This window comes from Dermacentor albipictus, chromosome 3 (genome assembly GCF_038994185.2).
Source record: "Dermacentor albipictus isolate Rhodes 1998 colony chromosome 3, USDA_Dalb.pri_finalv2, whole genome shotgun sequence".
NCBI classification, from domain to species: domain Eukaryota; kingdom Metazoa; phylum Arthropoda; class Arachnida; order Ixodida; family Ixodidae; genus Dermacentor; species Dermacentor albipictus.
In genome coordinates, this window is record NC_091823.1 from 96,587,840 (window position 1) to 96,615,818 (window position 27,979).

Sequence of the window (27,979 nt, forward strand, 5' to 3'; positions counted from 1 at the left end):
ATGGAACGCCCAAAAAAATTGATTAAATTCGTCTAGTTGCTGCTGAGAAACAGTGTTTAGCGCCTCGTAAAGTGGGATGTATATGTCCCAGTGTTAGACAAATGGTTAAACGAAATGATTTTTCTAGAATAACATTCACTGGCAGTGAGCAGCAGTAAACATATGTGTAGCAGTGGCACAGCCAGAAATCGCGTTTTGAGGGGAAGGAGCACACCCTTGACCGGGGGCAGGCCCGGGAGGGTATGCTGGGTAGGCCGCATGCCACAGAAGATTCAGGGGTGGGGAGGCCCTCCCCTGGCTACGCCGCTTGTATGCGTGCTCAAGATGGCTAACAATGCATACAACTGCTGTTGTGAAAAAGCACCGAGGTGTGCGCAGGGCGTGAAGAAAGGGGATGGTGGTGAAAACTTTATTGAAAATGCCCGGCGATTTGGGTGGGGTGGGGCCATAAGCACCCCAGCCTAGGTGACGGCCTCGAGTCCTTGGACTCGGGCGGCTTCCTCGGCGTGCCGGACGGCCCACAGTTGATCGGCGAGGTCGTGGCTGAGCAGGGCCGCCTCCCAACGCGCCCCTCGGTTCGAGACTGCCGTTTCTATCCCGTTCGTCGGAGACTCCTGCTGCTGGCTACCGGCGCAGAGTCCACTACTATGGCATGCATCCCAATTAGATCGTGGTTTTGGCACGTAAAAACCCTTAATTTTAAAGACGGCACCAACGGTAGTTTTCGATTCGAAGGAAAACCCTGTTACGGATTAGCTGACTCCAGTAGCGCAGCCAGATGTTTTCTTTAAAATGTTTTTCCTCCTCTTCCTCCTTGGTGTGTTTGCGTGAGGGGAGGGGGTCTTGCGCTTGACCGGGGACGGGAAAGCTGGAGGAGGGGGGAGGGTAGCCTGAGCAGGCTGCATGCTAACACAATTTTTTTTTTTGGGGGGGAGGGGCGCATGCGCCCAGTGTGCCCCCCCCCCCCATCTAAGCAACTTTGTTACTGTTACCTTAGCTTTACCCAGCTTAAAGGCTGGGTTGCGCTGCTGAGCTTGAGGTCCCGCGTTCGATCCCTGCCGACGGAGACAGAATGGAAAAACGCCCGTGTGCCGTGCATTGGGTGCACGTTAAAGATCCCTAGGTGGCCTAACTTAATCCACAGTCCTCCACTATGGTGCGCCTCAAACCAAAGATCAGCAATTAATATACGGTAACTAGAAAAGACCATAATGAACATCAAACACGCTAACTGGTCTTGTTGAGGTCACTGCACTGAACTCTGCACAAATGAAATAATGATATGCAGCAGATAAATAGAGCGATTACATGGTAAAGACTCACGACATCAGGACAAATTTGTAATATTGAGGTGGCAACACAGGTTTACTGTTAATGCATTACTGTTAATGATGGTTAGGACACCATCAAGTTTGGATCCAGTGAAAGCCCACACTTTTCTGGGAATGGTAAGGATACTTTGAATAAAATTCTTATACTACTAGCTTTACGAGTAGGATGCTGGAGTACCAATACTCTTTACCATTACATCAATTTAGTTACATTGAAGGGTTATATAATGCTAAAGAAGACCTTAGTCCAACAGTTAGGTGCACAAGCTGTAGAAATGAACAAGCACACATGTACAACAAGGAACAACTTTATTATCAACAAACATTCATTCAGTATGCGCAATGTACTACATTTAGTATGCTCAAGAAAGGCAAAATTAAGTACCTAAGTTCGCAATATCTATTCACAGTTTGGAAGACAGGTGACAACAGTGTGAAGTTTGTTGTCTGTGAAGCAGTTGCTGTTTCCAGAGGCAGTCGCAAGCACAAGGCCATGTCGTACGAAAACACAAAATACAAATGAGATCAAATGACGAGTGATGCCTCAAGGTTGCAATGAAAATGTGACAAGCTAAAAAAAAAAAAAAACCCTCGAACATGGCACCATATTCTCCATTACAGTGATTATTTTGCCATAGTCATTCACAAACACAGCTACAATGTTTCGAAATGGAAGAAGGTTGCCCTTCTTGGGTAAATTATTAGTCTTTTCTTCTTCTTGTAAAGATACCAACATACAAACAAACAAAAAGAACATTCTTGTATTGGACAAAAATCTTAATGAAAAAATGTGCCTAACCACATGCAGGCATGCTGCTGTCTTGCCACAAGATTTCATGAAAAAAAGAAGAAAGCAGGGGTATTCTTTTCGAAAACTCAAATTCTTTTTCAAAATCTCTTTAACTACATTTCTTTTTCAGTTTTATTGGCACTTCAATTCTCAATAACCCAGCCCCTTAAAAAAAAAAAAGAAAAGGGAAAGAAAAGCATCGCAGCCAGCTGAAATGACAACTTTAGCCTCAGTAGATGCATGTTTCTAATGACATTATGCTGCAAACAACTTAATTTTTGTGGTGACAAAATCTTTTGAGATTCTCATAACTTACTGTAGTTTTGTCAAAAATAGTTCATGCTGGAACATTTCTGGCGCCTGTTTCTATAGCGTTGCACTGTCTCACAGAATTTACCGCACACACATTATTTCGATTTTCAATAACTGTAAATGCAAAGAAATCAAACCGTGAGAAAGAGCTCATCTACAGTACATGGGCAGCACTGAATCTAATCCCTTACAACACAGGCTACAAAAGATGGCTCCTCTGTAGCCTCTGCACAATGCTCTGAACAAAGCATGCGATACCGTAAGGAAGCACCAAAAGAAGACATTCATTATGGCTATATTGGAAGTTCACTTTCAAGAAAAGAAAAATCTGGTGCAACCCCAAATTATTCTGGAACAACAGTAAAGATGCACTATTTACATGTCGCATACATGTGCACGGTTATTTTAAAAGTTTAAAGGGCCCTCACCAGGCCACATAGAAAATTTCGGTTATATGCTGGAAATTACTACGTGCCCTCAGGGAGCGTTTTGTCGCAAGAATTTTTCAAACTGGTTCATTAATAGCCAAGATAGAAATATTTCAGTGCCGCATGATTTCAGGAAGCAAGTGTCACCGCCAACATAACGCTCTCTCCACTTGGTCAAGCCTCTGCAAGCGAACTTCTTTCCCTGTGTTCTCCCTTACCAGAGCTGGAGGATCGCGTGACGCATACCTCACAGGCCCCGTCTTTTTTTCCCCTCCCTTTTCTTGCTGCGCGGCGCACATTAGCTGATTGTATAGTGCGCGAGCTGCTGCATTTGTCTCGTTTCGCGCAGCGCACAATATTGCGCGCAGTATAAATGCTACATGAACACTGAGGCAGATGCAAGCGGATCACAGAGCATGATTGTGCACTGGAACACGGTAAAAAATGACATGGTTTCGTTGTCTGCGCGTGCGAGTGTACGACGTGGGAACAAGCAGATGAAACAGAAGTAAATTTCTCTTGCTACAGTACAAAGCAAAACAAAAACATGCAGACATTAGGTGTGTGTTTTATTATTTTTCTAAACTTTAATTTGTCTACTGAAGCAACGCATTACACATACAACATATGTTGCCTTGAATAATTTTCGAAGTCACGTGCCACTATGAGTGACATCACAGCATATACCTGTACATAGGCACACTTGCGCATGTACGTCACCTATCTGGCAGGGAGCGCGGCAACCGCGAGGAGAAGCACAAAAGGCGTTTGGTTTGACATTTCAGCTCTTTCTGCGGCATGTAGCAATGTAATACTTTGCAGACATGACCGTCAGTGCACATTGTATGCGCTACACATGTCAACTCAATATGGCCAGACCTGGCCATATTGAGTTGACATGTGTACATGTGTATTGTGTGCACATGTGAACATGTGTACACATGTGTATGTGTACATGTGTTGACATGTGTACATGTGTATTGAGTTGACATGTGTATTGAGTAGGGGCTCTTTAAGTACACTGGTAAATGACACTCGCAGCACCACCATCTTTCATGTGTTGTCGAGATTACTATTTCATAACTACAATATTTCCTCCAGCACATTCTCCTGCTTTCGTGGCATATGCTGTTGGCAATCTCATGTTAAATAAAAGGGGGGGGGGAGTAATTCTGGGTGGAAATGAAACCTAATTGAACACAGTTTCTTGGCTTTGTATTACACACACATGACAAAACCATTTACATCACTTGTAGCACACTTAAGATGCATAGAACAGCTGCAATTTTATCTTAACATGTACGTATAATGTGCCTGACACCAGCAAACACTGCCTCCACAAACTAATGCAGACACGGTCTGAGCACCATCAGGCGACAGCTGTGTGCTTATCCTTATATAAGAATAAGAACTGTTACAGAGAACATCAAGAGTGTCCACCAGTATTCTGTACACATTTAAAGTCTTAAGCTATGAAAGTGAGTACTAACTGTTCCACCTGAGCACCATTATAACAGGCATTTTAACAACAGGTCACTATGTGCCTCTGGCCCTAGCTGAAGGACAACATACGAACACATTTGTACGCACACAAAATGCCTACAAATGCTCTGCAGAGAGTTGAAAGCAAAAGGACAAAAATTTATCCCTGCAGAAAACAAAAAAACAAGTTGGACAATTAACTGACGGACAATTTCTTAGACTTGATCAAAACTTAAAAAAAAGAGAGACAGAAAGAAAAGCCACTCCTTCCACTGAAGCTGCACCAGCAATGCTAAATAACAACGATATAACAAAAATACACAATATAGGGGTAAGCAATAAAGAAACAAAACTAGAAACAAGGAGCTCTTACTAGCCCTGGGATTATTGTTGATGCTTACATTTTTTTTCCCTCTACAAAAATATAACAAAACATTTTATAATAACATGGTATGCAATTTTGTACTGTAAACATTATCACCCAGTTTGACAAGTTTCAATGCCCTGTTTTCATGTTCTCTATGCATAGCAACTGATCTGGTGCCCTTGTATTTGTTTACAGAAAGAGCTACACAGTTCTAACGCCCTGCATCACAGCATAATTTTCAATAAAAGCAGCAACGTGGGTGTCCACGCAATAGCCGCTAATTTCTGACCAGGTAAGCTTATAGTGACTCAGGTGCTGTGCAGTCAAGCCCACTCAAACCAGACAAGAAATAATACATCATACGAACTTCGTTCCTGGTGCACGCTCATCCATTTATGGAATGTCACCAATTTTCTTCAATCAATTCAAGACAAAGTCTTTAAGCCTCAATGTACACTGAGATAGAAAAAATTAAGTACATATGCCTGAATACTGCAGGACGACAGCTTGGAGGAGGAACTTTGCAACCCGAGCATTTTATGCACACTGTGCTACTTCGAGGGAGCTAATTCATGCTCAAATATAGTTCTAACACATGCTCACAAGACAACCTTGCTTTGCAATCTCACTGATAACACCACATGTTGCATGAATCAGGGAGCCAGGCATAAAATATCTTTCAACGAAATTGCTGGCTGTTCCGCACATAAATTTAGCATAGGGTTGACATTTGTCGGTGCATGTTGTTTGATACTGTGTTTGGACACACTAGTTGACAATTTTTTCAAGAATAAACAGCAACCACGTGTTGTCTGCGGCCTATCCCGGCTGAAAACCAGACGTTCTCTCAACAACGAAACGGTGGTTCCCTCTGTGAATGTTACAGCGGCATTGTGTTTCATCGAAACAGTGGTAGATGGCACCAATGTTCTTCTCAATAATAGCACTATTTTTTTGGGTCCTGCATCCTGCATTGCTGGAGACATGTAGTTCCTACATTTTCTGGACCAAACAGGCAACTACTGCGTCTAAGCATGGCACTCAACAAAGATCGCCATAATATGCCATGTCTGTGTAAAATTTTAGCACGAACAGTGGTTCAGTTGGAGCAGCCACCTGCCACTGCGACCAATATTTTCACAACATAGAGCAAAAAATTGTCCTAAAGGTTATGCAGATCCAATGCACATCTTGGAATATGTGTGAAGCAAAGCTTTCTAATGCTAATGCTAATGCTAATGAGGCTAATGAAATGCTATAAATCTGCCCATTTAATTCCTGCGTCATTGGTGCAAATGAAACTAGTGTGCGCACGCATTCTCTTGTAAAACCGTACCACGCAATGTGACAACTCATACTGCCTTGTACATCTTCATTTCTTTGTATTTATTTTAAATGTAGCCCCCTTTTCAGGGCAAATCGCCTGTTGCGTGCATGTGCCATAGTATGAAAATCATCTTCATCATCAACACGTGACGATCATCTCAAAGAGGTAGTTGGCATTGGCACAGCAGAAGTATAGGCGCGATTGTCGCCTAATGGTTAGAAAAGCAGGCATAGAAAGGTTTGCATTACTAAAGGAATTGTGCTCTTGATTACATACACTTGTTCCAATGAAGCTATTTAGGTATCATTTCTTTTATCACTGAGCCATTCCGTAGAAAACAAGACCAGCAGCCTGAACACCTATAAGGGTAGTAAAGGCGGCAGCGCTGTAAATGCGTGCAAACTATTCGGCAAGACAGCAGCAGCATTCAGCTAGCAGCCACAGTCAGGAAAGTCCGGGAGGGCTAGCAAGGAAAGGTTCACTTTATAAGTGCACAGGCCCCACACTTAGTGAGAAGCACAAGGCAAAGGTCAGCGTACAAGCCTAAGCACCATGAATTATGGTTAACGTTTCACATACTCTGCACCCACATGCAAGCAGCAAACACACGATTTGACTGCTTATTAAGGGCAAAAATGGCGTGCAGAATGAACAGACACCTATAAAGTGCTCTGCGTGTGTCTATCTTCAGCGCATCCCTGTTTCTGCATGCTGTATTTCGGTCACTATGCATTGAACTACCTCAAATTCTGAATAGTGCATATTGCACTGAGCTGGAAAAGCAATAAAACAACTCTGAGAATCCAAAAGCAACCAGGATGCTGAAGCACTCTGTCGGCTACGGCGGCTGTACAGGAAATTGGCCAATCACAAGACTGTGTAATCGTGGGCCGCATTACAAACACTTGACCAGCAGGGACAAATTGTGCCATGTCTACTACCCCCTAACCGTGTCTGGGGAGGGTAGACTTCTCAGAATGAATTAAACAGTTTAGCAAGGTATATGTCGCGCAGGACAAGGCCCATAGGTTGTCTTTTAACTATGGGCTGTCTTAGCTTCAGCACATGTGCCTTTACCATTTTGAAAATTGCAAAACTCATTGAGATGACGTGTGGTAGTACCCAATTCATGTATCCTTTCAGTGCTTGAACGACACTACTACAGTCTGCAAACAAGCTTAAAAACATGGAGCGTTGATAGCATAACCACGATGTGTATACGTATATCAGCAGCACATTTTGGCAGTGTTTTCAAAACTTCTAAAAGGTGTTATAGAGGTGACACTCGCATACTTTGCGTAAGTTTGTCTATAGCAAACAAGGATTCTAAATTCCCAAGTAGTAGAGTCACATTGAAAACTCACAGCATTGCTTGGGAATGGTGTTGTGGTAAGCAATACAAAGAAACAAAAACTACTGAACGTTTTCAAAGAAACACAATGATACAAGCTGTCATTTAATCTCAAAATAGCAAGAGCAGTGATGCCAGCCTGTCAGGAGCAGACTAGTCAGATAAATATCTCAACTGCACTTTATACTTTCTCCAAAGTGTTGCACAAGCCTGCTCTTAAGCAAAAAATTTTTTGGCACTTAAGCACAGTTGTCAATTTAAGCACCTGTATGTAACGAGTGACAGTAGCAACTACATTAGCATAAAAAAATGAAAGATAGAGGGGATGGCAAAGAATGTCCTCACTTAAATTTTGCTTTTTCTTTCAGACTAACAATGAACGACAACACAGCAGAACATGTTTCACAACACAACATGTTTTGTATGTATGAAACATGTTTCTCGTAAGCTTGCCCTGTGCTCAACGAACCATGAACAACAATATGGTGGCACTTTAAACATTATCTCTGAGCTAGTGCCTGTCTTTTCCTTTTTCCATGAAAATGCACTGTGCAACGGATTTCTTTTTAAGCCAGCCTATCTTATGAATATTGAAAAAGGAAAGGCAATTTGTGCAGCTCCTACCAACATGTGTTTAACTTCTGAAGAGAAGGCGAATGGATCGGTTGATCAATCATAATTAATCGCAACAAACAGAAAAAAGCATGGAGTAATGAAGTGGTGGCCAGGAATCCACTCTACAATATGCAAAAAAAAAAAAACAATGCTTTGTGCACCACATTTAATGTAGGCTAGAACCATTATGATGAACAGCTAAGACTGACAAGGAGAAAACGGTTCTCTGTGTAACATAACACAAGATGTGTATATAATACTAACATATTTGCACAAACCTAAACACACAAACAATGACAGTACAAGCAACCTCTGAACAACAGAGTTTACTAATTACTTGATACAACACCACATAACCCTCTCCGTACCTGTGACACCTGTCGCAGTCATACTGCCCCCTGTAAGTTGGTCCTTAGTTTCGGAAGCTTTGATATCGTATTTAACTTGATCCTAATGCACCCTCGAGTGTAATGCTTTAGACTTTAGATGGCCAGAAATGAGCCGTGCAATGCCCTCAATCTCACCATACGCCCTGATCTTCATACTTCAGGAAATTATGAACGAATTGCCCTTGATTGTTCAGCTACCAGATTTTCATGTTCAGAGAGAGAGAAAGTAGTAGTGATTTTTGCTCAGCTAGAAAAAATCAAATTTACAGTATGTGAGCTGCAATAGACCATTGCTGCTGGTGAATGCCTTTTAATCAGTATCAACTGCCCAGAGCATCTCATATTCAAAACCATGTATGACATTTGACATAGTGCATTCCTTAAATGCCTTGCAGACCATGGCAACCTAGCTATATTGTCCAGAGCATGCTATAGCCTAATCAAGTTACGCTATGGACCCGAACCTAGCTCATACAAATGCAGCGACGCGTGGGATGGATTGAATTACAGAAATTTTGAATGCCAATAAACAGCTAACAACAAATGAACAATGCATACTGCAAAGCTGTTTGTACAGGACAGAAAAGAAATGTACGGCATCCAAACATAATACATTTCCGAACGAATATGCACACATGGGTCTAAAAATGTTGACTTCAGTTTCTGATGAGACCAAATGTGCCACATCTTTTAATGCAGCAGTTGCAAATACTGACAACCTTATTAAAAAAAAAAAATCAGCAAGAGACTCCAACAACTAGGTGAGTCTGCATTTGATCACGTGCACAGCTGTATCTACACACCTGTCTGCAATAAACCTACGTTTTCAGCAAGAAACCCCAAACATCGGCACTGTAAGTGACCAACAGCCCACAACGTGCAAAATCTGTGCACAGTGTGACTGAAGTAAGGCACAATAAAAGGAAGACCTGGGTAATGCTGATGTGTAGAATGAGCTTGCAGCTTGCACAGTCAAGCTGCATTCTGCATTAAGACTTAGCCTGAGTCATGAAGGCGACCAGAATCGTAAGGTGCGAGGCTCCTCAGAGGACTGTGCCACCCTCGGTCATGGGGTTCACCATGTAGTCGAGGTACTCCTGCACTATCTTGCCTACACTGTGGGGAAGCACCCTGGAAAAGACCAAGCACGGTGAACGTTAGAGGGGTTCAGATATTGGAATTATCTGATCATATCGAGTAGTAAATTAAAAAGAATTTGGCTTTAAATATCGAACTGAGTGCCAAAATATTTCAAGGAGGAAGACTTCCCTGAAGAATCCGCCCCAGCCGCAGAAGAATATAACTACTAGAGCTCAATAAAGCTCTCTCTCTCTCACAAGAATTCAGGAGGGCTTAATGAAGCTACAGTGAACAAACTTATGAGTTGCTGCTGCTACTGCTGTAGCCATTGCAATACACAAAATACTGTTCTATCTCGGCACAGATACCTGTATGCCATGAGAAAGATGAAGTCAGCAGTTATGTGTTTCCATTAATAGTGTGAGACTTTTGCTTACTCTGTTGCCGCTTGCAACTAAATTAGTGGCTTCGCGTGCCCACTGGCACACGCTTTTACGTTTGAATCTCTCACAGGGGCCTAATTCTAGAATGAAATGTGCGCAGAAATAACAATCTGGGTCTAACAAGGGCATATAAAGTAGCAAGAGGATGGTGTCTTTCCACGTCTGAAGTAGGTTGTGTGTGACCAAATAATTACAATTTAATGAGTGCTTGGGTCTCCACAGTGACGCTTTCACTTTCCAGGAACATGTAGCAAGTCCGAATAATCCAATTTTCTTAATTATACTAATTAAATAGCTTTTACTGTACATGCATTTTCTCAACTGCGTTGTGTTGCTGTAGCCGGTGGCAAGTCAAGAATGCAGGAGAGGCTCCTCCCTACAAAGCGTGATGCACCTGCCTTTTGTCCCTCGGCACTTCTAGAAAACGTTCCCTTACAAATGCCCCTGGCACAAAGAGGAGACAAAGCCCTAACTGTCCGAAAACAATGAACACACTGCACAAGAACCGCCAAAATGTCCAAGTGTTGAGACAAAGAAGACAGCTTACCATACAGATGGGTCATTTGAAAATGGTATTAGGGGCAGGACTCAGCTGACTGATCTCTTCTCAAACCTATCCCTAATTGCTCCCTTCACAGACCCATCACTTGCACATGAAGTACCCAACAAAGTAAGGGGTTTTGCGGCAAGGCAGTGCCCGAGAAAAGTGAAAGCACAGGTGTGAATACAAAGGCTAATAAACGAGAGGGGAACCATAGACGAGGTGATTCGTTGCTGCATGCGGCAATCTCCCCTTTGAGGGACACTTGCCACCGTGCTCTTGACCTGTCACTGACTGTAGCACTTACTGAAGCTGTTTGCATTGTGATAAAATGGGTTCCGTGTGGGTCCAAAATGTCAGTACAGAAGACTTTTGTTAATGCGACTCCCGTTAATTCAATTTTTCGGTTAATTTGATCCTGGAATAACGTCCCGGTCAGCGCCCATGCATTTCTACGGGCCTAAATTTTCGTCATTTCGATCCTAAAATTGGGCAGTCAGCTCACACGCGCCTGATGCTTATGGTGATCGTAACAGCAAATTCCTTTAGTGGCAGCGTCCGTCTCGGTAGAGCTCAGGGGACAGTGAATGCATTGAACACATGTCATCTCCTGTCGAAAATGCTCATTTTTGACCCGCCCCAGGAATATTTTCAAGCAATAACTGTGGCTCACAATGTCTGATTAAGGTATTTACCTGATTTAACATGCGCCTCCTTTTTAAAAGTAAACTGGGCCAACAATTGCCTGCACAGTGCAATCTGATAAGAAACCAAAACTGCCTTTGCAACTTTCATATGCTTTACCGCATAACGCAAATGTATTGCAGCGAAGCTGACCTGAAAAAAAAAATTCAGTGTGGCCAAGCTGACTTTATGAAACCGGCTGCCGTTGGACAACAATTTTCCTTATTGAAAAATCGGGTGTGCATTAGACTTCTACTTCGTCTAGGCATTTTAACGTCATTGCTATGTTAGACACATAGAAAGGGGGCACGTGTTTGTTTTGGAGGCGTGTTGGAATTGAGCAAATATTTTCAAATGGATCAGTGGTGTGTTCTTGTGTTTTTTTTTTCCTGCATCTCGTCTAATTCGACTCGCCGGACAACTGTATCAATTTCATTGGTCCTGTGAGGGTCGAAATAACATAAGTCAACTGTACTATACACTTCGACTTGGTCAGTCACCTAACTTCCCACTTGAAACCTGCACTCCTCAACAGCAGAGCTCATGTCGCCGTCTAGTCGCACATAGTTACCCGACTGTCGGCAAGATTCAGATGGTCAGTGGAACTCATCCCAGAAATGTGTAAGCACACCTGCTGTCCTTTACAATCCTTACTACTTCAGAAGCAGCACTCACACAGACAACTTGAGGATGAGGTTGAAGCTGGCTGGCAGCACGATCAGCTCCTCATCCCGGAGCACCCGGCTCACCACCTCACGTGCTGCCACCTTGGCATCCACTGGGGGAAATATCCTGGGGAACCTGGGCACAAACGAGGGCTGGGTTCAGTGGTGTCCCTACCATTTTTCTTTTGCTGCTGAAGTAGCAAAACACATTTTCATGGGGTTGGAATGTAAAGATGCTTCTGTACTTAGATTTAGTTCCACATTAACCACATTAAGCAACCACCTATGGTCGAATAAATACAGAGCTCTCCACTTCAGCATGCAGAGCTACAGATTCATTCTGACACCCTGAGGCCATAGGAATATATACGGGGGGGGGGGGGGGCACCTTCTCCCCATCATCAGAAGTATGCCATTTGACACGTCGCCCCGCCACCTTCGAAAATGGTGACTATCAGCTGCACACTGGAAAATCCAACAAAACAACCACAGAGGCCAAGTTGTCTTTCAGAATAGCAACCCCAAGAGTATATACTTTTTTTACAACATATTCCATGCTTGGTCAGAAAGGATTGTCTTTTGGGCCATGCAGATGGCCCTTGGCTGACTGCATTAAGCAGAGTTCGATCCTGTCGTCTATCGTTCCAAAACAAATTTCATCTTCCACTGCTTGAATTGTCCCATGTTTGTTGGCGTTGTCTAAGCTAACCACCTATGAAAACATAAAATGTACTTTTTTTTTTATAGTTCAATGGTCTGTAATGTTGCCATTTAAGCTATTTTGTCACTAGATTTAGTGGCTTTCTTATATGTTTAGTGATAAGCTTTTCAAATACTCAGCGACCGGTGACTTTTTCGGCAATTTGAATAAACAAGTGACAACATTTTAGCGACATAGAAACTAGGAAAGCCGCTTCAAAAATGGCGTTCAAGAATGTAGCTTACTATTCAAAAGTTACATGTGGGTGGCCAAAAATCGCTGTATGATACATAGGCTCCATGATTATGATGAAGCCATAGTTGCAGTCATATTGGCAGTCTTCACATCGTAATTGTGCTTCACAGCACAGTGGTCAGTCACAGTCTTCACGTTGTGTTCACAAGATTGTTTTCTTATTTTTTACAAGACCGATTTGGGTGGGTTGAAATGCTGCCGGTTCTGGGAAATCACTACATGCGCTCGATTGGGGCCCATTTGAAAGCATAGCAGTAAATTATCTCCCAAAATAAATTGGAATAAGTCTGAACAATTTGCTTCCGTTTCTCACCGCTTTCCAACCAACTAATACTTCATGGCGGCTTTCAGGTAGATCAAGGGCAGAAGTGTAGTATTTAACTTGTATAAAGCTTGGGTAATTGTCACCACAGTGTTAGCAACATAGGGTGAAGAATTTAATTCTCATATCACTAATGTCAAGAACCAGACATATTTAGGGACAATGTTGGCTAAGTGCCTATTTGTGCTAGAAAATCCAGGTTATTTGTGTTCCTTTGAATTGTGCTCTGTCTGCAATCTTTCAATCTGAAAGTAAACACAGAATCTAAACTGTCATCATCCATCATGTAAATATATTAGTATGACATCAACACAGGCTTATATGTTTTTATACATCTACTTATCTAACTGAAATAGTTCATGATTTCATGGTAGCAACGAATAATGGTAACCAAACTGACACAACTTCTTATGGATTTCAACAAAGCATTTGACAAAGTTTATCAGAAAAAGTTACCTTATAAATTAAATGAAGTCCTCAAGAACACAAAACTGATAACCTGGTTGTCAGCCTGCCTAACAAACTGGCAGCAATATGTTTTTTACAAAGGCCACTCTTCAGAATGACTTTCAGTAGACACTGGCGTCCCACAAGGATCAGTGCTTGAGCCGCTTTTATTTCTCATATTCATTATTGACAAAGTGACCGACATTTCAGTTAAAATTGAATTGTACGCTGATGATTGCGTTGTTGCTTGGAGATAAAAGTTATTCTGGCCGAGAATAGCTGAATCCGGACTTTCTGAAGATTACTGAATGATGTCAATTCTGGCAAATAGAAACCAATCAAAAAATGATTTTTATGATTATTACTCAGAAAGAAAACCTTTAAAATACATGTTTTGTGCAAATAATCTGCTTCTTGATAAAAGAATTGACTTTAAATATTTAGGACATTGGATGAATAACACCATTCATTGGTCAAAGCACATTGACCATGTTACAGCTAACCCAAACCAAAAACTGTTCCTTCTTTGAAGAGCTTTAACACTGTCAACCCCTGCTTTTAGGTTACTAGACTATAAAAATATTGCTGTGGTTGAAAGCAGTTAAACCAAGTTTGTTGAGCGATAGCACAGTTTTGCTTGCTTTGGGAAAGGACAAGACACTGCTCGGCACTGTCAGCAACTACTGCATCTACAATTGCACCACAAGACAACACATGGATGCTGCTTGGCGTGGCAGTAGCAGCGAGCAAATTGACCTTCACGCTGCGTCTCGCTTCAACGCAAACTAAGCATCAAAAGCACAGCGCATGCAAAGCTACCAGCACTCGGTGCACTTTGTATGCATTGCAAATCGCTTTACAGATGAGGCCCATATGACTGCGCACTGTGTCCACACAGCAGATTGCTTTTAAGGTATGGGTGCCCAGGTGGCGTATGCAGCCGCCGGTAGTGGCAGACTAAGTCCCACTTTGACTTTTGCTGAGCTTGCAGCTCAGATTTACGGAACCAGGTGTTTTTTGGATTTGTACTTGGAGTAGTAGAGCTATCCTCTGAAACTGTTGTCTTACCACTAGTAGACCATGCTTATGTAATCTGCTACTCTGACTGAAACTGTTATTGACAAAACAGAGAAAACACAAGAAAAAATGATTTCCACTTTACATATAAAAGTTTGGGACACTCTTCTATTGGTCAAGGCTAGGTTACTTCCCCTGTCCCAGAAGAATCTCTGTTCCTGCATTAATTTTTACTGGCTAAATTATGGGCACTATAACACTGACACATCAAAAGTAATCTCTTTGTCATCCAGATATGCCACCAGCCAAAGGCATAATTTAGCAGTCACTCCCTTCTACACATGCATTAATTGTTTCAAGTACTCCTTTTTTCCGAGAGTTGTTAACAATTGGAACAGCCTAACTAATGATACAGTTCTTCAACCAAGTGTTGACTCTTTTTTTTTTCAAAAGTTGTGTGCTGAAATAATTTTCTTCCTTCTTTCGTATGCTGCATTTGTGTCTGTATTTCATATTTACCAGCTTTTACGTCCTTATCATAAAAAAATTACAATTGAATTATGAAAAGATAATTAGGATTTTATCATAAGATACTCAATTCCGAGAGCTTGGCTACAATCATCATATTGACAACAATAATTTTATTACTTCTAATTTGCATTGAACGGATCTCTACAAGATGCACATATATGGTCGAGTGTGATCACTTAGCTCCTGTGATAAAACCACCAGCATGTGCAGCTAACACTTTGTCTTTATTTGAACGACAGCCAGTGTAGCCACTAGTTGGAGGAGCGTGAATGTAGAGAAGCATCATTGTCAATTGAGGAAAATGCCTAAATTTGTATGCCATAAGGATGTCGATGCTAATGAATACTCTTGCCTTTTGTTTGCCTTCAATGTAAAAGGGCAAACAATAACATTATTTAAGATTGTGGAAGTTTCATGTATGCTGCTGTTGAAATAACAATGTTTCACATGCAAGGTGTGTAATATAGAAACAACATGTTATGCAACGTAAGGCCAGAAGCACAGCCACTTTACACGCAATTATGTGTTGACTCTTGCTGAACCCACCATGCACTCAGGTAAGGCAGCCCCATGTTGGAGAACCCACGGGACAGCATGGCAGGGCAGACGGTGGTCAGGCGGATGGTGCGCCCCGCCTCCGTCTGCGACAGCTCCCGCTCCAGCGAAAGCATCAAACCCATCACCGCAAATTTCGATGCGCTGTGAAAGAACATTGGAAGTGAGTGTTGTGTGCCTGTGATTTCCTAAGCTATAGCTGTTCCAATAAAGTTGGCACGCAGGCAGTTCAGAAAGGATCTAGCCTTAATGGAGATGTACCAACACTTCAAAAGCACGCCTGCTTTCATGCATTAAAAAAAAGTTGTGCCAATTAATCACTAAAAATTCTGTAACTTGCTTTGTGGCTAGGGTATAATTCTTTACAGTAAATCGCTTGGTTCATGTGCTGTGACATTAGATGTGGCTTGCAAGGTGGTATGACATTTGCATATGACTGTCAGTAAAAGCTACAATTCTAGAGTGGGTCCAAAAGCATTACATATTTAAGAAATTAAAAAAAGAAATATCAGAGAATATGCTTGTGCACAGTGTGAAGCAACCGGGCTTCAATAAAACACCAGTGACAAAACATACCATTCAATGTACTTCGACCTCATCCCTCTGCTGCCTGCAACTTTGCATCCATAAGTATATCTGCATTCAATTATGTATTACTATTTCGTGAAGATAAGCATGTGTTGCTTGCATTGCTTTGCCCTATGAAGGACCTTATAACAATTGTTACCAGTGCTGTTAGCTGCAACAAGTCCCTATTCTATTACGAATATTTTAATCCAAATATTTCTTTATTTTAGTGCAGCAATTAAATTTCACCTTAAATTTGAGATTTAACTGCAGTGATGCCCTAGTTCAGTTTCTATGACATCTGAGCTTTCCTCGAGCACCCAAATGACATTGCTTGCACTGTCAAGAATCTGACTGAGAGTGCACAGAAATTTCGCAAATTCAGAAAATAACAGAGATTTCATGAACAAGACAATCTTAATAGCTCCAGTGAAAGAACAAAACTGATAACAGGTTGGTGTTGGTTATGACTTGCCAAAAACAGGAAAATGATTACATGAAGCTTTCTGTGTTTCTTTGTGTGTGTGAGTGTGCATGCATGTGTGCATCTTTCTCTGCCTGTTTGTTCATCTCAGTTGTAGTAAATCCAACAGAGAGTGTTTAAAATCTGGGAGAAGCAATTATATCTTAGTGTTTACTAAAGCGGCCTGGGTGGGCCTTTTGTACCATTATAAGCATGTAGCACAAAGAGAACAAAAAGTGATTCATAATAGACCAAATGAACTGTGCATCAAAGAATGCTACCATGTTTCCAAAGGCTACAAAAAGCTTCCAAAGGGTTGGCACGTTGCTTCTGGATTCATGCATTTGGGTTGAATGTACGCTCAAAACTAAAAATAAGTTTGTGCAAAGCGTGATGGAAATATGAAGAAGCTATTTCCTTAAGCGTGTAAATTAAACGAATTCCCTATTTTGAATGACTAATTTAGTGACTAGATGTACAGTCACAAACAAAAGTTTTGAGACCAAGGCATCAGAAAAAAAAAAATTCCAGAGCAGCTCCACGACCCAGAATTGGTTTAATACATTGTATTAACCAAACACGCACACGTAGGTGTGCGCTCTTTATTTCAGCTGGAATGCCCAGGTTGGGAAAAAAAAAAAAATCCGCCACCTTTGCTTTCAAAACTTTTGCTTGCAGCTGTACAGTTGCCAACTAATTCTGTGCATCGAAAATTTAATTTCCTAACATTATTTGCACCTTTAGAATATTGAAAACCATTGAGCTTCACAACAAATTAAGAGTTTTCAATTCCTCAATGAGTTTTCTTAAGCTTAAAATGTGGACCCCATGTGACAACTCTTTATAGGAACGTCAGATATGAGCATCTCCACTGTTTCAAGTCTAGCACACTTGGACAGCACCTATCCAGACACTTAGAATAGAAAATGCCTGACATAAAACATTGTGAACACAATGAAAGAAGTGAACCTGCTACATGAGGACACTAACACTGCAAGGGAAGATAGCTCACCATCTACTTGCCAACTAATTTTACTAAATACACTTTAGACTTACTATTCAAAATTGCAGCACAGGTCCAATATGAAGTGCTTCAAAACATCTGTGGCATATTTTAAATATTGCAACTTTAATCAGTGCTTTTGATTTCGTTGCATCATTTTTGTGTGCACCATTGTGCATGTTGCGCCTGAAGGGAAGCAACCCAGAAGCTATGAGGGGCAACAACGTGGAGAGCTCCAAATCAGTGTGTAGAAAACTGCATTTCATGCCCAATGAAATGATGCCGCCATAGGTGGGAACCCAGCTTGCAACCTCATGCATAGCTGATGCAGCAGCATAGCCACTGGGCCATGACGATGGGTGGGTATCAGCTAAATTTAATGCAGCTGAATTGCTAAAAGTGCGGAGTAGCTTCAAGAAGCCAGACTCAAGTGGAAAACCAAGGCTGGTTCCCACACTCACCAGTATTCAGTGTAGTTGGCTGCTCCCACCAGCCCAGCAAGAGACGAGACTGCCACGATGTGGCCCTGCTTGCGTTCGAGCATCTTGGGAAGAAACTCCTGGATCATCTGCAAATTTCCAAAGTTTCAAACACGAATCAAATACTTCCACTTCAGATAAAAAGTATTTGGTTATAGAATTGCAATAGCCAGTTTCATTGAAGATTTGATTATAACTGAACATACTGGTTTGCTACAATTATTGCCTGCAGCAGAATAAGAAGGCCCACGCATATGTTTCATTGGCCACTAGATGTTCTGCTTGTTAAGTCAGCCAGGAATTGTGATTACTGTTCACTTCTTGCTCCCTTACAAGTTGCTCAGTCAAAACTTCCGCATAGCATTATGTGTATTGAAAGAAATAAACATGATGTTTTTGTTTCACCCCACTTTTCACATTTCAGTCTCATAATTTCAGAAGCAAAAAACATTCGGTATTCAATTCAATATTCAAGTATTTCTAATATTTGGATCTGACTTGATTATAAGATTTCACCATTTCTATGGAAAATCCTTTAGTCAGCCGTTACAATGCCACATAATAGAAGATATCTTAATGCGGATCAACACGAAGGACAGACCCCCCTAAAACAAAGCGCTACTTTCAACTACATAAACAATGTAACAGTAGCGATCTGTTATATCTATCCTTCTTTGGGTTGTTTCAGCAGCATTAAACATGTTCCATTATGCAGATCGATAACTGGCCCAACACTTTGTCTTTTAAGAAGTGTCCACGCAATACAATATGAGTGCTGCAGTAGTACAGGGGAGAAGGAGATGATTCTTCGGTGCTGTGGTATGGCGCCTAAATATTGGACAACCAACATAATTTTTCGTTACACAATACGCACCTGGCACAGAGTTAAATTCCAAGAATACTAGAGAAAAATCTGATGCTAGTGTCTGTGTGCACCACAAATATGGCCAATCATCCTGCATCGGGGGAATGGTGGATTTCCCTAAATGTCGTACTTCTGGCTTTAGAGACCTTGTGGATTCTTACATTAATGTTTCTAAAGCAAATGCTCACCACAATGTCTTTGTATGGTAAGAGTGATCTAGCGTCTAATTTCCATCATTTGATTGTTTTCTGAACATCACAAACAGAAATAATCATTTATAATATTAAAAATAATTCTTGGTAAACATCAACATTTAGCAGGCCTAGTTAAAATCGCCACAATCATGCAGTGAATTGAGACACACTACACATATGAAACAAAAGAAGAATAAAAGACACTGCAGTATACTTTTGTTGACAAATTAATTGCAAATCAGAAAGATCTATATACTGCCCATGATTCTCATGGTGGCAGAATGATTGCAGCCCCGTTTTCCCCTCTGATAATCTTAGTGTGAAATTATGTGATGCCCAACTCATGATGACCACTGAAAGATGAGGGAATTAGTCTAATTTATTCTGCCTGGTGTTGTTTTACATGCGTTACAAGATATCCGAGTACACGGGCACATAGGCATCTTTGCTTTATATGACATGAACGTGGGACTTACCCAGAAGTGGGACAGGGTGTTGACCTCCATGGTGCGTCGAACTTGGCTTGGGTTCATGTTGAGGATGGGCATGGCCTGGGCAATGCCCGCGTTGTTCACCAGAATGTCCACATCTCCAATGAGCCGTCCAATCTTTTGAGCTATGTTCTTCACTTGGTCCTCGTCTGTGACATCACATGTGAATGAGAAGCCTTTACCGCCTGATGCCCGGATTGTCTTGGCCAGCTCATTGTTGCGAGCCTGCACATCAAAGAACAGGTTTGTACATCATTTAACGTTCACTGACCAAAGCAGTTATGGCATAAGAAATTCGAGCTTGAGAATCTGTAATGTCATGCTGTAGTTCTAAGCTCTAATGTGCTCTACGAAAGAAAAAATTGTCATCCTCTCAACACAGCACACAGCTAGAGAGGAAAGCGACACGGGAAAAAAAGCTTCACAGTTAAAACAAAGAATTCATCCTGGTCAGGGATTTTTCTTACATTGAGAAGCTTTCTTTCTGAGCTACCTGTATGGGTTTCCTTTGTAGCTCTGGACAAATTTTTCTGCAAGTTAGAAGCTTTCTTTCTGAGCAAGCCTTATCAGTTTCCTTTGTAGCTTCAGACAAACCTCTTTTCAGCTGAGAAGCAATCTTTCTGGGCAACCATTATGGGTTTCCTTTGTAGCTTTGGACGAATTTTCCTTAAACTGAGAAACTTTCTTTCTGAGCAACATGCATGGGCTTTGTTTTTAGCTTTGGATGAATTTTTTTTCAACTGCAACACTTTCGTTCTGAGAACCCCATGTGGGTTTCCTTAGTAGCATTGTGCTGCAAGTCAGGTGGAGGACAATTTTCCTTTTCATTAACTGCACTCGGCTGCACGAGGTTTGACTGACCGTGCGCTGGGTAACGCGTCCTCTCCTGGGCGACTCGAGCCTCTCTGCTCGTACAACGAGATTTGCAAACATAATTATCTGTCAAGAAGACTCCTGCCTTTGCCGCACTCCTTGCTTTGCAGGGCCCAGGCAGTCACTCAGACTTCTGCAAACAAGCACTTACCCGAGCCCCGCGGCGCTGCACACAATGCACCCCGAACGGTTCCCAAGCCCAGACTGCCCCCTGTGTGGTGACTATGCGGACTTTGAACATGTCCTGTGGAGTTGCGCCTCTGCTGGTCCCCCTTTCACCCAAGAGGAAATGATGAAGCTCATTAGGGCCCAGGACCAGACCTCTCAGACCCTGGCAGTCCAGAGGGCTCGCGAGAGGGCCGTCAGGTTTCACCTGATGGTCCCCGAGTGGGCCTAGCCAGGTGACAATAAGTTTGCTCACGTCTATTGTGGACCAAATAATGCTGTTTCACTCATTCACTCCTCCATCTTGCAGGCTCCTACAAAACTGATTTAAAATCAATGCTCCATATACACAATTGTGAATATTTTCACAATTTGTCATAGACAGTCGAAAACCAAATATGAGATTTGCAAATTTTCAACGTCATAGGGTAATTAGTGCGGCCATAAATAAATGTTAAATAACGGTATATTTCAAGGTAAAGTGAGGCAAGAACACTTAGTTGTGGGGAGCAGGTAATTTTTTTTTAATGCGTAAGTGTAGATGACCTGTCTCTGAAATCGGTGAGATTATGGTGGAAATCACGAGGGAGGTGAGTGCCAGAGGAGGAAGGTGCCTGGAAGGGGAGGACAAAATCACTGTGCTCGCGCCCTTTCCATTTGTGATTTGACGCCGCCATGCTCGCTGTGCATGTCAGCGGCATCTCTTCTCAGCATGTGTAGCAATATGCGCTTTCCCCGTGGCACACCAAGCGTTGCACGGCCGAGATCGATGTAGCGATTGCGTTCGCGCCCTTTCCATTTGTGCTTCGATGCCATGGAGCTCGCTGTGCATGTTCTCGGCGGTCATATAAACCTGCGTTCACGAAGTGAAACATCACTGCAACTTTTATTCGATTCATCCTTCGAATAAAATGAGCGAAGAGTTCAATGACCACTTTGTGCAATAAATGACTCATGGATTCCTGAAGGTGTCCAAGTCTGCGTAATCTCTCTTTTATACCCGTTTTAAACATGCAGTTAAATAAAAAATATACATTTCTGGAGTTTTACATGCCAAAACCACGATATGAGTGTGAGGTAATTTTGACAACATGGAGTTCTTTAACATGATCCTAAACCTGACTACATGAGTGCTTTTGCATTTTGCCCCCACTCAAATGGGGCTGCTGCGGCAGGTATCAAGCTCGCAACCTTGAGCTCAAAGCTATTGCCGCGAGTTATACAGGTAGTTTTGATCCTCTTGAACTACATTTGTGCACCAACTTTCTGAATCTGATTGGAGCATGAAGCATGATCAAATATAGTAGGTTTCAAGTCAAGCATACTTGAAAATTACTTGTAGTGGTGCTTGGTCTGCTTTTTAAAAGGCAGACATGTGATGGGGATGTTATTTATTGCAAATTGCCTGTAGTGCTGTTGAGGATACCGAGGCATAAATGCACACACACACACTTGATACATGCCTGAGAAAATAACTTAATATCTAGCACATGATAAATCTCACACACACAGAGGGAAAATTACTTATGTTGGTCTGTAATGAAGAGCCGAACTTATTCCCCATCACCATGTTTTATTAACTGTAACTACATATACCATTGTTGAGGAGATTGAGCCCAGAAAACAAATAAAGCACCACCATGGAAACACATACAAAAGGAACCTAAATGACATACAGCAAATGGTAAATGCTAAGCAATGTGTTATTTATCACAATATTAGTGACACTGTCAGCAATGGAAAATAAGCACTCCAAGGGGTGATCTAATTTGGATGAAGTATATGTAATGAATATATTACAGAATTTCTTCCTACTGAAGGCCACAGTGGGCATTTTACAACAAAGATAAAGGCTGGAATAAAAATGAAGGGGTTTGTCTGACCATGTAGCAGAGGAAACAAAAGTGCATTTAGTTGGCAGTTGCGTTAAAAATAGAACGAAAATGTTTTAAAGACCATATGGATAAGGTCATGCACCAATCTTGGCCAAGAAAAAGCTGGAAGCTGAGATAATGATAAAAAGAAATGCCACAATGCTTCGCACCTGCACAAGAATTTCAGGTGAGATTTTCTCAATCTTTTACCGTTTTCACATGGCCACTTTTGAAGGTGAGTGAGCCTGATCCGGATCGAAATTCTCGACTACTTGTGGCTCCCTCCCATAGCTTGTGTAAGGGAGCCAATCACAACCAAGAAATTTGATCCTGATCAGGTTTGACCGTGATCAAGCGTGTGCTGTATGACACCTGTATTTGTCACCTCAAAGGCTTCCTACTGCTCTGCCATTGCCAATTTCTGTAGCAGCAATCCATGGTCAAAGAGGTGGTACAACTCACCTGCTACATCACGACAATACATAAACAGTCAGGCAAGCTGTATAGAGTGTTGCTTCCAAGAACTAACTGATGTGAGAAAGTTTTGTTGGGCAAGTCATGCCTGAAAAAGCACCCACCATGCGTTTTAGAGGCAGGGGACTTGAAAAAATTAGCTGTTAATAACAGGGACAAAATGTGCTTCTAAAATTTATGCTCAGCAGAGTGAAATACTAAACAAAACACAACTTGCCTGCATGTCGTCAAGAGACAATTTGCATTTTAAAATTTTTTTAGTGAAGTTATAGAAAAACTTACACTCATCTAATAAACTGCCTAAACAAATTTAGGCTTCTTTCTCCTCTGTAGCTTGGCTTTTGGCATGGTTATTCTACAGAATTGGCACTGATCCATCTTACTGATGAAATTAAACAAACTATAGATAATGGGTTAATTGTGGGAAGAGTACTCACTGATTTAACTAAAGCATTTGATACTCTGAACCATACAATTCTCCTGCATAAACCAGAGTCCTAAGGCATTACTGGTCCTCCTTCAAAGCTTCTTCATAGCTACCCAACTAATCGGTCTCAAATTGTGCATGTTAATGATGACCGTTCATTGGCTAAGTTAATCAACTGTGGTGTTCCTCAAGGCTATATATTGGGGTCCCTTTTTGGTCCTGCTATTTACAAACAATCTAACCAATGCACTTACCAGTTCCAGGTGCCTCTTGTATGCTGACGACACAACATTTATTAATATCGTTAAGTCACTGACAGCATTGTAAGATCACCTCAACACTGACCTTGACAATATCAACATGTGGTGCTCACTAAATAATCTTCGAATTAATTCTTCAAAAACAACTTTTGTTTTGTTTTATAACCCTCGGGACCACAATTCCAGTTTCTTCAGGTGTATCATTAAAATCATATCATATCAATATCTGATAGTGTTCAGTTTCTAGGTGTCATTTTAGACAAACATCTAAAATACAACTGTCAGAATAACTCACTTCTGAAAAAAGAAATAACATTCGGTACTATTCACATTATCGTCAAAATATGCAGGTATTTTCAACCTCATATTCTTTGTTCGTTGTATCGTTCTTAGATTCATTATCATTTATCATACTGCTTATCCTCGTGGGGCAGTACTTACAGTATACATCCAAATCATCTTGAACACCTTCAAAATCAAGCACTAAAATTTGTGACCTTTAGCTCAGGTCTAACTCTGCACCCATTTTCCAACAGCTCTGTATTCTACCTCTTACCCAGTTATTTGAGCATAAGCTATCAATCACTCTGCTTCGTCTAACTCATCACAACATATTTACTGACAGTGCGTGCACGTTAATCTTCTTGTTAATACAAATAACACTAGATTTTCTGGAAGCAATAACCTTCTATAAGCAAACGTCAAATCTAATTATGGTAAATTTACAGTCAGCTTTCATGGTATTGATCTTCTATTCTATCCCAACAAACATTAAGCCATCTATTTCTGTTCAGTCCTTTAAAAACAACTTAAGAAATAATTTATTAGTCTAAATTCACTTTAGCTGTGTCATAATACTCTCTTGTTTTCGTTTGTTTATACATATTTTCCTTGTTCCGGTTAATTTAGAAATATTATTAGTACTTTTGTATCTTAGTAATTACTAATTTTACACTGTCTGTTTTTTAACTATTACTGCTGATAGTTTATTTCGTGTTTTTTCATATATACTTCATACATCTCATGTGCAACATGTATTTCATCTCTTCTTTTGTGAAATTTGTGTTTTATTTTATATATACTGGTGTAACCCACTGCCTGTTATGTGCCACTAATAAGAGGAGGTCCCCTTGACAAATTTTACTCTGGGGCCTCCTAATGTGCCAAAATATTTGCATACTTATTTGTATTTGCACTCGAAACAATAATAAAGTCTCATACAATGGCTCCTTCTCATTGCAAAGCAGAACACACTGTAAAGGCAAACACAGAGGAAAAGTGGCTGTGCTAATTGAACATTTGGAAGACAACTCCTTCAAGGAAATGAAACAAACCATCGACTCACAATGGCATATGAAGCTCACCCACATGCCTGTTTCTGGGAGGTGAATTACCTGTAGATGTTCTTACATTGAAGTTAGGAAATATCCGTTTTCTGAACTGTGAGCACTACATGAGGGAGCAGCATGTACTCGTGCCTTTTCAAACTCTTTCTGTTCAACTATAAGTGTTCTGCCACATCCCAGTTTTTGATATAGCAGTCCTCACTGAATGCTTATGAAAAAAAAAAAAAAAGCTTTAGTGTTCTGCATGATTGTTCCTATAAAGCAAAGAGGAGGTGGGAAAAAATGTGCGCCTCATTTGAACAGTTGCAACAAATAATTAAATGTATAGTGTACAACTACAGCTCACTGCAGAAGGTTGCACATCACTGTTGCAGCAAATGCTTTGCTCCTATTTGCATGCACGCGACAGTGCACACCAGTGATGGTCCCAAATAAGCAACATATGTTAAGACGATATGTCAAGCAACATATGTCAAGAATGATGTGGTGAATGAGGCATGGCTCATTGCCGAAGAGAGGTCTGACAGAGCGATAGAGAGAGCAATGAGCTCCCTTTGGGTGGGACATCTACACAATGTCATTATGCTACATATTTTGCTGGAAACTAATGCTTGCTATGGATTGTGGCACGATGGTGCCATTTACTGCTGCAATGGACAAAACTTTTGCTAATCTGCATTTTTATTTTTTATTGTTATTATAACCTGTTGTCTGTACATTTCTGTATTTCGTTCCACTCCCTTCTGTAACGCTTTCATGCCTTGAAGGTACAATAAATAAATAAAAGATCATTCTTTCAAAGTGCGAACTTAACATGACATTTAAACACGAATATCGTATTGCATATATTCAAGGCGTTTTACGGCTATACAAGAAAAAACAATTACATCGAAGAAAGTATGGGCACCTGCTCCCAGAAATATATATATATATATATATATATATATATATATATATATATATATATATATATATATATATATATATATATATATATGACTTGCGCAGGCCCGTAGGGCCAAATGATTGAATAACGTCGTGAACATACAAACTGGCCAAGTATAAATAGGGATCTCTATGACGCAAGAGTTGTAGGGGCCCAACTAAATAAACAAAAAGAGGAGAAAGAAACGCCGCAAAACCGTCTCATCGAACGAGTTGCCTTGTGCATTTCTTCCTCGTCCACTCAAGGCCACGCGCGTGTGACCAGGAAAGAATGAAGAATCGGAAAAGCGCGCCGAAAACGACAAGAGGTGCAATCGACAGGGCGAGGGAGAGCAAAATAAAAGTGACAAAGTCGGTACCAACCGCAGCCGGTATTACTGTAGGAGACGGGTGGCGAATGCTACGTGCGATATATCGATGGGGAAGTTTTCGCGCGGGTGGCAGCGTACAAAAACGCTATCAATGCGAGATCACGAGCTACACAATCCAACCAGCCGAGAATAAGCATAGAAATGAAATAGGCAACTAATTTTGTTCAGAGAAAGGTTAGTTTCCGAGCCAGCCGCGTATTGATTAGCGCTGTACCTCCACTTAACGCATATATAGAAAAGCAATTAAAGCAAACGGCAAGAAACAACAGATCAAAGATTATAACACGCCGCACCACCGCTCGTTCGTATCGCTGTGCGATAAGCTTGTTTTACAAGTACAAAACAGGACTGCAGCAAGTGATGGCAACACGATAATCGAGTCCGTCGCACCGATGCAGTGTTGACAGAGCACGTTGGACTCGCATTTCCATTTTTATAACGCGCAAACGAGAAACGTTGTTAAGCAGAGTAGGAAAGCCAGAGTTGACACTTCGTCTGAAAAAATTTGCCTGCGTTACGGATGCATTGTAGTAGTAGTACTAGGCTAACCGCCACGCACAAAGCCCGCGGTTGCGCGCACCGCGCTTACCTGATCGATGTCGAGCAGCACTACTTTGGCGCCGAGGTTGGCGAAGCTGCGGGCGATCTCGCGTCCCAGACCTCGTGCGGCTCCCGTTACGACAACTACACTGCTTGACACGTCCTTCCTCGACTTCGGCACGAGGGCGCGGTAGAGGGTCTCGGCCGACGCCAGCGCGAGTCGGACGAACAACCGTCCGAGCTCGATGAAGAAGAGCAGCCAGTTGAAGAGGCACAATATCATGTCGCTAGTGCTGTTGCTGCTGCGGCTACAGTCGCCACTTCCGAAGTCGTGGTTTGGTCGCCCGTTGCGCGTGTGTCTCATGAAGAAGCTGGCGCTCCGGATGCCGCGCCGATGCTGATGTTTCGGATCTACGATGTCGCACCGTCGCGGACGCTCCGGCAGCTCACGCCTCCTTTCGATGCCGGCGCCGATGTTGTTCGCACCGACGGAAGATAGAGCGAACACGTTCTGCCAGTTCGGAAAACGCGCGCGCCCAGATGAAAACTCCGCGCAGATTGTTCTGTCGCACAAAGAGAAAAAGGAGACGGTTGTGTTGTTATTCGATCGAAGCCTTGAGGACTCCTCGCCCCTCTCGCCACTCCACTTGCCGAAGCGGCAGGAAAAAGAGAAGGGGGAAGGAGGAGAGTGCGAAATGTGGAGGAGAGTGCTCGTTCTAGCGGTGTTTTAGCTTTTAACGCGAGTGGAATCGAGAGGCTAGACAGGGCCGCGGCTGTATGCTCACGGATGGAGGGAGAGAAAGGGAAAACGTGGAGGCATGAAGCGTGCCCCAAGATTCACCGACAACAGCATGGAGTTGGCAACAGCTGTAGCGCCTCTCGGCCCTGTTGACAAGCTCAAAGCTTTCTCGTACCCTGCGCGCAAGATAAACACTCTGTACGTAGCTCATGCAGTCGCGCTGCTGGGCCTGTTATCCTGTTATCGTCACCTAGAAGACGCGGAGAGGGGC

At 41.9% G+C, this 27,979-nt stretch overlaps 1 protein-coding gene across 1 annotated transcript; it reads right to left on the reverse strand.

The window, feature by feature from the left end:
* Window positions 1-1,623: 1,623 nt before the first annotated feature.
* LOC135901302 (short-chain dehydrogenase/reductase family 16C member 6-like) lies at window positions 1,624-27,925 on the reverse strand. Its single transcript, XM_065431044.1, has 6 exons — window positions 27,019-27,925; window positions 19,680-19,919; window positions 18,127-18,233; window positions 15,624-15,776; window positions 11,816-11,941; window positions 1,624-9,523 (listed from the first exon to the last, which is right to left on the reverse strand). The coding sequence occupies exons 1-6, from the start codon at window positions 27,331-27,333 to the stop codon at window positions 9,436-9,438; spliced, it is 1,029 nt and encodes a 342-aa protein (XP_065287116.1). The 5' UTR covers window positions 27,334-27,925; the 3' UTR covers window positions 1,624-9,435.
* Window positions 27,926-27,979: the final 54 nt, after the last annotated feature.